The sequence below is a fragment of the Saccopteryx leptura genome, chromosome 10 (genome assembly GCF_036850995.1).
Source record: "Saccopteryx leptura isolate mSacLep1 chromosome 10, mSacLep1_pri_phased_curated, whole genome shotgun sequence".
NCBI classification, from domain to species: Eukaryota; Metazoa; Chordata; class Mammalia; order Chiroptera; family Emballonuridae; genus Saccopteryx; species Saccopteryx leptura.
In genome coordinates, this window is record NC_089512.1 from 4,527,744 (window position 1) to 4,537,116 (window position 9,373).

General features: G+C 56.6%; 1 protein-coding gene across 2 annotated transcripts; it reads left to right on the forward strand.

Moving 5' to 3' along the window:
* The first annotated feature begins 102 nt into the window (after positions 1 to 102).
* On the forward strand, positions 103 to 6,464 carry BHLHE40 (basic helix-loop-helix family member e40). Of its 2 annotated transcripts, XM_066350647.1 has the most exons (6): positions 103 to 336; positions 2,182 to 2,508; positions 2,656 to 2,725; positions 2,994 to 3,101; positions 4,043 to 4,166; positions 5,513 to 6,464. In XM_066350647.1, exons 2-6 carry the CDS (start codon positions 2,429 to 2,431, stop codon positions 6,385 to 6,387), a joined length of 1,257 nt encoding a protein of 418 aa, XP_066206744.1. In that variant the 5' UTR covers positions 103 to 336; positions 2,182 to 2,428; the 3' UTR covers positions 6,388 to 6,464. The 2 variants fall into 2 exon arrangements, with proteins under 2 accessions (XP_066206744.1, XP_066206746.1); XM_066350649.1 differs by lacking the exon at positions 103 to 336 and having other exon boundaries at positions 2,114 to 2,508.
* Positions 6,465 to 9,373: the final 2,909 nt, after the last annotated feature.

Sequence of the window (9,373 nt, forward strand, 5' to 3'; positions counted from 1 at the left end):
AATGAGCTTGACGCTCGGGCAACATAAACAGGAAGTGGGAGCTCTCCAAAGCGACCTGGAGGAAATCCACTCCCAGTTCGGGCAACGTGCGAAGCCCGGGTCTCCAGGTTGTCAAGGTCACCGCCAATTCAGAGCGCACCCGCCAGACCCACCATCACGCACACGCACACGCACACAAACCCGGGGTCCGTCTGCGCCCAGCCTGGCAGTGACCCCCTTTTGTCAGCCCTTCTTCCCACAGCCAGGTCAGCGGGCGGCGGGGTGACTGACCCCGGGCGATGGGAAAAGCTGACAGTCATCTCTCAACTCCCCGGCGGGCGGCGGGGCAGCGCAGAGGTCAGTGAAATCCCCGCGGGGCCTTATTTTAGTCATGAATTTCCACTGGCTCCCTCCTCCGGCTGCATCAGCCAGGCTCACGCCGCGGCCTTGGCCTTTCAGCTGTCTCCCTGCTCCAGGCTGAGCGAGAAGGTCACCGAGACCGGACTTCTCCGGGGGAGGTGGCGGGGGGGGGGGGGGGGGGGGGACGGCAGGCACCTGGGGCGCGCGCGTGGAATCCTTTCTGCCCTCGGCTTCTCCCCCTCCTCCTCTCCCCAGGCATCTCAGTTCGTAGGAAATAAAATTAAAAAACAAAACCACAAAACCGCAAAAAAAAAAAAAAAAAAAGCATATATATTTTTTTCTCTGCCAGCCAGTGGCCCCGATATAATTTTCCCAGGCTGTTTTCCCCTCGTTGCCCAATCTATCTGTCCTCCTCCCAGAGGTTCCTGTAAATTCGGGGCAGAGTCTATGTTTGGTGTCCCCACAACGGACGCAGCGCCTGGCACAGGGGAGGGGACTCTGCGATGCATGTGGATTGAATAAGTGCTACGATTCACGGAGCCGGGCAGAGACTTCTCTCGTCCCTCTCCCCCGCCCCGCCCCGCCCCGGCCCTGCGCGCAGACCTCACACAGCGCCGCCAAATTCCTGGCAGGCGCGGAGATGGCCGACCCGGCGGGCACACCGCGTCCCGGGTCTCAGTCCCCGGGCGGCGCACAGGGCCGTACACAGGGCTGGCGGCGCTGCGGCCCGAGCCCCGGCCACGTGAAGCGTCCCGCCCCAGCCGCTGCAGGGCAAGCGTCGCCGCCGCGGTTGTGTAACGCCGCAGCCGGAGGGGAGGCGACCCGGGCGCCCTGCTCCCGAGGGGGCAGAGGAGGGAGGGAACTAGGGCGCCGCGCCCGGTATCTCTCCACGCTTGACTAGCGAAGTGGGGGTGGGGGAGTACCGGGCCACCCAGGGGGGTGGGCACGTGGGCGCCCTTGGCCTGTAGACTGTGCCCGCCATCTGAGCTCCGGGCAGCTGTGGCCGCCGCGCACACCCTCGGCGGTCAGGTGCGCGCAGCGTGCTCGCCGGCGGCCTGGGCTGCCCCTGCGCTTGGCCGCCAGCCCGCTTCCCATGGGGTGACATCCGCCCCGCCCCTCGGGCCCTCCCCCGGCGGGCGATTCCTGGACGCTGGGCCGCGGGCTGGGGGCTGGGAAACCGGGACGGGAAGAAACCCCAGCCTCTGGGGAAGGCAGGGGGCCCGGCGACTCCCTCTGCTGCGCGCCGGTTCCCGCGAGCGGCCGGGCGGGGGAGGAGGAAGAGGGCTGGAGCGAGCGAGGGGATATTCCTCTCCCGGCTTGAGTCAGACGCTGGCGGATCCGTCCTCCCCCGTCCCCTCCCAGGAGACGGGAACTTACTTCATTTCCCTGGGGCAGGTTCGCCCACGTTACCACCCACCCCCCGGCTCCCCTGGCAGTCTCCGCGCCCCCCACCCGGCTGGGCAGGACCAGGCCGTGCTACCACCCCCTCTTCGGGGAAAGGCATCCGCACCGCAGACACCTGGGGACCGGGGCTGGGGGTAGGGTGGGGGTGGGGGCCCCTCGCAGCCGCCAGAGCGTTGTCCAACACGTGAGACTCATGTGATGAAGCCGGGGGAGGGCGGGCAGGTCGCTCCTTCCCTCCCCGGCAGCGGCCAGACGTGCCTGGAGTCACAGGGTAGAACACGTAGCTCCAACCCACCCACTCGCTCCCATTTAACCCAGCCCGCAGCCTCTCCATTACTCCGCGGCTTGTCCCCCGGCCCCCGCCCTGCCCGCCCCCCCGCACTGCCTCCCGCCTCTCTGCCCGCCCCACTTCTCATTCACTTGGCTCGCACGGCGCAGAAGGCACAGGGAGCACACACCGCCAGGCTGTGCGCAGAGCCGGAGCCAGAGGCCGCGGAGATACCATGCACGCCCCCAACTGAAGCAGCAGCACCTCGTCTCCGCAGCTCCGGCAGCCCATCGGATTTCAGGGAGCTCAGACCCAGAGGGAGCCCTGCGGAAAGAGCTCCGAGGACCCCTCCAGAACAGTCCTCACCCGACGCTCTTCTGCAGACAGGAGCGCACAGTGGCCCCGGCTCGCGGTGCCATGGAGCGGATCCCCAGCGCGCAGCCGCCCCCCGCCTGCCTGCCCAAGGCGCCAGGACTGGAGCCCGGAGACCTATCAGGGTAAGTGGGCACTCCTGACCCCTCAAGCCTCAACTTCAGCCCTGTATTGCCCTTCGCCCTCGACTAAGAGCAGCTCTGGGCGCATCGGGGGTTCTGCAGCTGGGGCGCACGCAAACTCACGACCCTTCTTGGCCCCTCTCCCTGCAGGATGGATTTTGCCCACATGTACCAAGTATACAAGTCGAGAAGGGGAATAAAGCGGAGCGAAGACAGCAAGGTAAGAGCCCCGCTCGCCCCCTGGGAACTCCAGCCCTTAGCACGCGCTGAGTTTCCAAGAAAAGTTTTCTCACTCTGAGGCTGGAGGGGGTATGCACGGTATGGACCCGGCGCCTCCACCGAGTGGCTTGGAGAGGAAGGGGCAGGTGGTGGTGGTTCTGGGTGTGACTCTGCAGCACTCCCCCGACTCTCCTCGCGCCGCGGGGTGGGGAGTAGGGGGCTTCGCACCCCCTTCCTCCCGCGCCCACCGCCTCCCGTGCACCTTGCAGGAAACCTACAAACTGCCGCACCGGCTCATCGAGAAAAAGAGACGTGACCGGATTAACGAGTGCATCGCCCAATTGAAGGATCTCCTACCCGAACATCTCAAACTTACAGTAAGTGAGAAGCTGGCGGCGCTCCAAGCCGGCTCCCCTGCCCAGAGGGCGGGCGGGGGTCACTCGCCGCCTGCAGGCCCCGCAGGGAACTGCAGAGCAGAGGGCTGGGTCCCAGTCGGGGTGGCTGTTTGGGGGTGCTCCTCCTCGTCCTCCGTGCTGGGATTTTCTGGCAGCCTCATGCAAATGAGGTGAGAACCACTTGGACTTCTCCAAGTGGTCTCCAACACCAGCTGTCTCTCCTTTTCCTGAGTTTTAGACTTGCCCTTCTGGTGATTCTCAGGGCTCTGGACTTTTCCTGCCTTGCATAAACCAACCAAAACTCAGATTGTATTTACCCCTTTTTCTCCTTTCCTTTTTTTTTTTTTTTTTTAATAAGATTTGTTTTGGTATGGGATTTTTATGACCTGTCCTTTCTTGGCAGTAGCCAGCAGCTTACTAGCTGGCAGCCTTTGGTTGGGAAAAGCAGCAGCAACAACAACAACAAAAAAGATAGATAGTATTTGGGGAGGAAGCAAAAAGCCTGGGTGAGCTGGGAGTTATGAAAGGGTGTCAGGAAAGAAACAGGGAAAGCCTCTTGGCTGCCAGACACAGTAGAAGTCCCTCCTCGGTTGACACCACTGCAGAGAAATGTTAACTCTGGTTCCCGGGAGGAAGGAAGGTCAGCAGCGGAAAAACGTATCTGTCAGAGCTTTTTCCTAAGGTAGCGGCTGCTTCCAGAAGGCCGCCGAAAATAGGTGGCACTCCTTTCTAATTCTTTCATCAGAAATGTGTATGTATTTTTTTAAAAAAACTGATACACTTGAAATTACATTTAGCCAATCAGGCAAGGGTATCTTCTTTTTTTTTTTTTTTCCTTTAGAGACGTTTCTCATGGCTAGTCACTGTCCCCGGTGGTGGGACCTGTCTGAGCTCACTGCTGACAGAGGTTCTTTTGATTCCAGACTTTGGGTCACTTGGAGAAAGCAGTGGTGCTTGAGCTCACCTTGAAGCACGTGAAAGCACTGACAAACCTCATTGACCAGCAGCAGCAGAAAATCATGGCCCTGCAGAGCGGTCTGCAAGCCGGTGAGTGCCTGCGTCTGGCCAGCCTCTCTGGCGAGTTGTAGCGCCAGCAGAGAGCCTGTGGGCTCAGCATCTGCTGCGAGAAACATGCCTGTCAGGAAAGGCTGGTGCGCAGACGTGGGGGGAGATGCCGTTTTATTGTTCCTCAAAGGTCAGACTTTTCATGCGGAATGCTGCTGGGTTGCCACCTGGCAGGGATACCTATTAAGTCAGATGATAAAATCCTTCTGTGGCATTTTGGCTTAAGAGTTTCTAAATTCTGGGAGTTCCCCACGCCCCCCCCCTTTGTAAAATGCCAAGGCACCTGTAATTTGCATCATGGGTGTTTTGCTGTTGGTCTTTCTTAGCCCTCTGTCATTGGAGAAGAAAGGATGGGTATGCCCCTGTGTTTTCCTGTTTCTCTGCTGCTTCCTCATGGCTCAGTGTGTGGTATGATCCTGGCAGGATGACAGCAGGAGTTTTTCCTGCATTTCATGTGGTTCCCTGAATAGCCACTAGGTATCTCGGTGAATTGCGTAACTAACAGAAACCAGTGGAGTTTCATCATTCGTTTCTACTCACTTCCAGAGAATCACACTCACCTTCAAACCCCGTCTCACTGCTTCCCGATAATTACTGTGCAGACGGGGGAGACATTCTCCTGCCTACTCCCTCATTCCATCCTTCTCTGCCGTCCCTGCCATGGCTAAGTGGGCAGAGAATCCCAAAAGCCGGGCATGTGCTTCTGCCAGGTTCCTTCCCTCCCTGAAAACAGAAAGCTGATCACACCTAATTCCTCGGGGGGTCGTGGGTTGAGGACACGGGAAAGGCTTAGAATCAGCCTCTCCGTTGAAAGATGACAGCATGACCGTCACGGGTATTGAAAATAAGATTACTTTAGGTAACATTGTTCCTTCACTCCTTCTCTCGTTTAATGACCATCTGGCCTCTGTCCGTCTTTGCTACAGTGAGACCGGTGTTCTGTAAACTGACTCTTTGGCTCCTAAACATACTAGGATGTCCGTGGCTGTGTCACTTAGAGTGAAAACTCAGGGACAGCCTATGCATTCAACAAGGGAGGAAATGGGTCATCTCTATTTGTGGTCTTATTTCTGTGAGGGGACATGATGCAGCCATTATAGTCATTTTCTCTCCGGAGGGTAGGATGATGGCAGGTTTTTATTTTATCCCTTATACCTGTCAGTGCGATCCACATTTTCTCTGATCGTATATAACTTTCGGAGTCAGGAGCGCCCATGCGCACGCACATATTCAGGGAAAGGGGAAGCTCTTGGCCTTTGGAGCGCTGGTGTCCGGGTAAGCCTCAGGGACGTCCTGAAATGCCTCCCTTTGCCTCTGTGTTGATCCAGGTGAGCTGTCGGGGAGAAACATGGAAGCCGGTCAGGAGATGTTCTGCTCGGGTTTCCAGACCTGCGCCCGGGAGGTGCTGCAGTACCTAGCCAAGCACGAGAACACGCGGGACCTGAAGTCCTCGCAGCTCGTCACCCACCTGCACCGGGTGGTCTCGGAGCTGCTGCAGGGCAGTACCTCCAGGAAGATGTCAGACCCAGCTCCCAAAGCCGGGGACTTCAAGGAGAAACCCGGCTCCCTGGCCAAAGGCTCTGAAGGCCCTGGGAAGAACTGTGTGCCCGTCATTCAGCGGACTTTCGCGCACTCCAGCGGGGAGCAGAGCGGCAGCGACACAGACACCGACAGCGGCTACGGGGGCGAGTCGGAGAAGGGCGACCCGCGCGGCGGCAGTGGCGGCGGCGAGCAGCCGTACCTCAAGGGCGGCGACCATGGACGCAGGTTCGCCGCGGGAGAACGGATCGGGGCTATCAAGCAGGAATCCGAAGAACCCCCCACGAAAAAGAGCAGGATGCAGCTCTCAGATGACGAAGGCCGCTTCCCGAGCAGCGACCTGATCGGCTCGCCGTTCCTGGGCCCCCACCCGCACCAGCCCCCCTTCTGCCTGCCCTTCTATCTGATCCCGCCCTCGGCCACCGCCTACCTGCCCATGCTGGAGAAGTGCTGGTACCCCACCTCCGTGCCCGTGTTGTACCAGGGCCTCAACGCCTCCGCCGCCGCCCTCTCCAGCTTCATGAACCCAGACAAGATCTCGGGGCCCTTGCTCATGCCCCAGAGACTCCCTTCTCCCATGCCGCCCCATCCGGCCATCGACTCCTCCGCCCTGCTCCAAGCCCTGAAGCAGATCCCCCCTTTAAACTTAGAAACCAAAGACTAAACTCTTTCAGGGATCTTGCTGCTTTGCTTCCCACTCTCCCTTCTTCTAAAAAAAAAAAAAAAAAAAAAAGAAAGAAAGAGAGGAAAAAGCGTTTGTGAGTGCGGCGAGATTGTCCCGGGGCGTGTGCCGAGGTCGTCTGGGGCGCGGAGAGCAGCGTTGGGGTATGCGTGCGTGTGTACCGTGTGTTGGTTCGGGACATGAAAGCTCCTTTGGCCTAGGGAAGACATGAAGGGTGCCTGCCATCGGGAGATTTCGGGGGATTGTAGCAGAGCTCTGGGCTCTTTTCCCCACCCAGAGAATAACCCCCTCTGATACGAATCAGCTTGATTTTCAAAAGCTTCAAAGTCTTGGTCTGTGATTCAGTCTTCCCTTTGGGAGCCGGGTCTGAGGCTTTGAGAAAAAGGTACTTTCAAAAGAGGGCTTTCCATAATGCAGTTCCCAGCCAGCTCTCCTGACCCCACCCTACTCCCTTGTATTGTCGCCTTCGTGACTCACCGCACACGGGGAGCCGGCGGCCGGCCTGAGCTCTCTCTGCAGCGCCCTGAGGTAGCAGACACTGGCACGGCACAGCAGCGGTTTGGGGAGATTTCCGCAGGTCTGCTCCCCACCCCTGCCTCAATGAACAAAGAGAATGTAGTTCCCTCCTCGGGCTTTCTTCAGGCTTCCTTTTGTAGTGATTAGCTTACAGAGGGACTGCAAAGGGCCCCCACTGGACCAGCCCAGCTGCCAGGAGGTGAGGGAGAAGTGTCCCCCCCCACCCCACCCCACCCCATCCCAGCCCCCAGGGCCTCGGGGACCGGTTTCTAGGTGAGACCTAGAAACAGTCTTGCTGTCCAGGGAACCCAACCAGGTTCTGAGAGAGAGACAGACGCCTCAGTTCCCAGCGCCACTCTATGTGCATCATGCTGAGCAACAAATTGCTACCTTCAACCAGCAAAGCTCTAGACGGCTTTGGCTTCCATCCTGCAAGCTCCTCCTGACCAAGCTCGGCCTCTGCAAGGCCTGCCCAAGCCTCTTAACACAGTCCTTTCTGCAAGCTAACTCCCCTTGCCCCACAGCAGATGGAGTGTCCTTATTGCGGAGAAGGATTCTGTCTCCTTCAAAGAAGTTTTATTTTCGGTCCAGAGTCCTTGTTACCCGACTCGTCCAGCCAGCCCTGCACCAGCTTTCCAAACGGCACTATGCTTGATCGCAGATCGTGTTTTAACTCTTTTTCCCTGTTTTCTTTTTATTATTATTATTTTGGTATAAAGTCGTTGCCTTTGTTTGTAAAACTGTTATAAATATATATTATATAAATATATGAAAAAGGAAACTGTTTCAGATGTTTATTTGTATAATTACTTGATCTACAAAAGTGAGGGGGGGAAAAATGAATGTATTCCTGTTTTTGAAGAGAAGAAGAATTTTTTTTTTCTCTAGGGAGAGGTACAATGTTTCTATTTTGGAGCCTTCCTGAAGGTGTGAAATTGTAAATATTTTTATCTATGAGTCGATGTTAAGTAGTTGTTCTAAAGTCCTTAATAAAATAATCCTTTTCCTGTGGAAGAGAAAGATGGTCTCCCATGTTGTTGTTTTTTGTTTTTTTTTTAAATAACTCAACCGTGAGAGGTGGCTGTCTCCTGCCCTCCCCTCGTGTCTGAGGCAGCGCCTCGGTGCCATGTCCCTCTGCCTGTCCCCACTGTTGTCTTCAGTCAGACAGAATGAGTTCAGTCAAATTTAGTCAGTAAATATTTATTTTAAGTTTTTCGGGTTTTTTTTTTTTTTAACCCTTGCAAGCGGTTTACAATCACCCTGTACCTCCTGGCATCATTAAAAGCAAAACAGACACCTTCCCTCACTCCTACCCTTCTGCCTTGGTCATCACGGCTTTTCGCACTTGACAGAAAATCAAAGAGTGAAATCGTGGGCCTTGGCGTCTGGGGAACTCGGTGGAGGGGTGAGAAAAGATTTCACAGACTATTATGCAATGGTAATTGAGGCTGGGATAACAGCTCTTGGCCAAGGCAGTTGAAATTTTTCGAGTACAGCAAGGTCTAATGGATCGGCCATATCCTGTCTTATTGCTGCTGAAGGCAACATCCCATAATTATTTTCTACATCCTTCCTGGACTTCCTCTCCATGGGCGTGTTTGTGCGTGAGTGGGTATATCAGTGTTCCTTCGTCAAGTGCTCTTATGAAAAAGAAAAAATTCCATGGGAAAAGAAGTGGGAAATGACCGGGTCGGAGACTTGTGCCTCGCCCGTCCCCCTTCCCAGAGGTGTCCCTATGTTTCCTGATGGACAGTACCTGGCTCACCGTGCTCCAGACCCCGCGCCATCCCAGACTTTCAGAACCTTCTGTTTGGATCCCATGAGGGGAAGCTGCCCCAGGTCCATGGGTAGCAATCAGCCAGGCCAAGGCACCACCTGCCTGTCATGCCTGTTGGCTTCCAATGTCACCTTGCCTGTCTCCTGTGAGCCGGCAGCAGGCGACAGTGAACATTGCCTGGCCTGTGTGAGGTTCAGAGCTCAGGGCCTGGAAGGTTATGATTGTCCCCAGGCCGCACGGGGTGTCCTGGAAGGAGCCCTGGACCAGGAGGCTGGAGATAAACTGGTGTCTGTCACCTCCCGTGGTGACACCCCTACTTTTGACTAGGTAAAGTAAGGATTCTGAGCCCTCTCGTATGTCGGAGAGCAGGCACATGGCACATTCTTTAAGTCCCTCCTTCTCCCAGCCCCGTGGGGCCTGGGCTTCCAGCTCTCTCGCCGATAAGCCCCTGCATTCCTCTGTGAATTGCTAGACCTTATTTTTGGAGGGGGGAGGCGGAAAGCCTGAACAAGTCAAGCTTATCCTGGGGCTGGAGCTCAGGGTGGAAACCGAGAGCAAGCCCAGTTTGTATGCCTCTCTCCTGGGCTGTGACTCAGGACTCGCTGTGGGGACAAAAGGAAGTGGTTGGGGCAACCATTAAAAAAAGTTTTGAGGGTTCAACACATAGTCAACTGA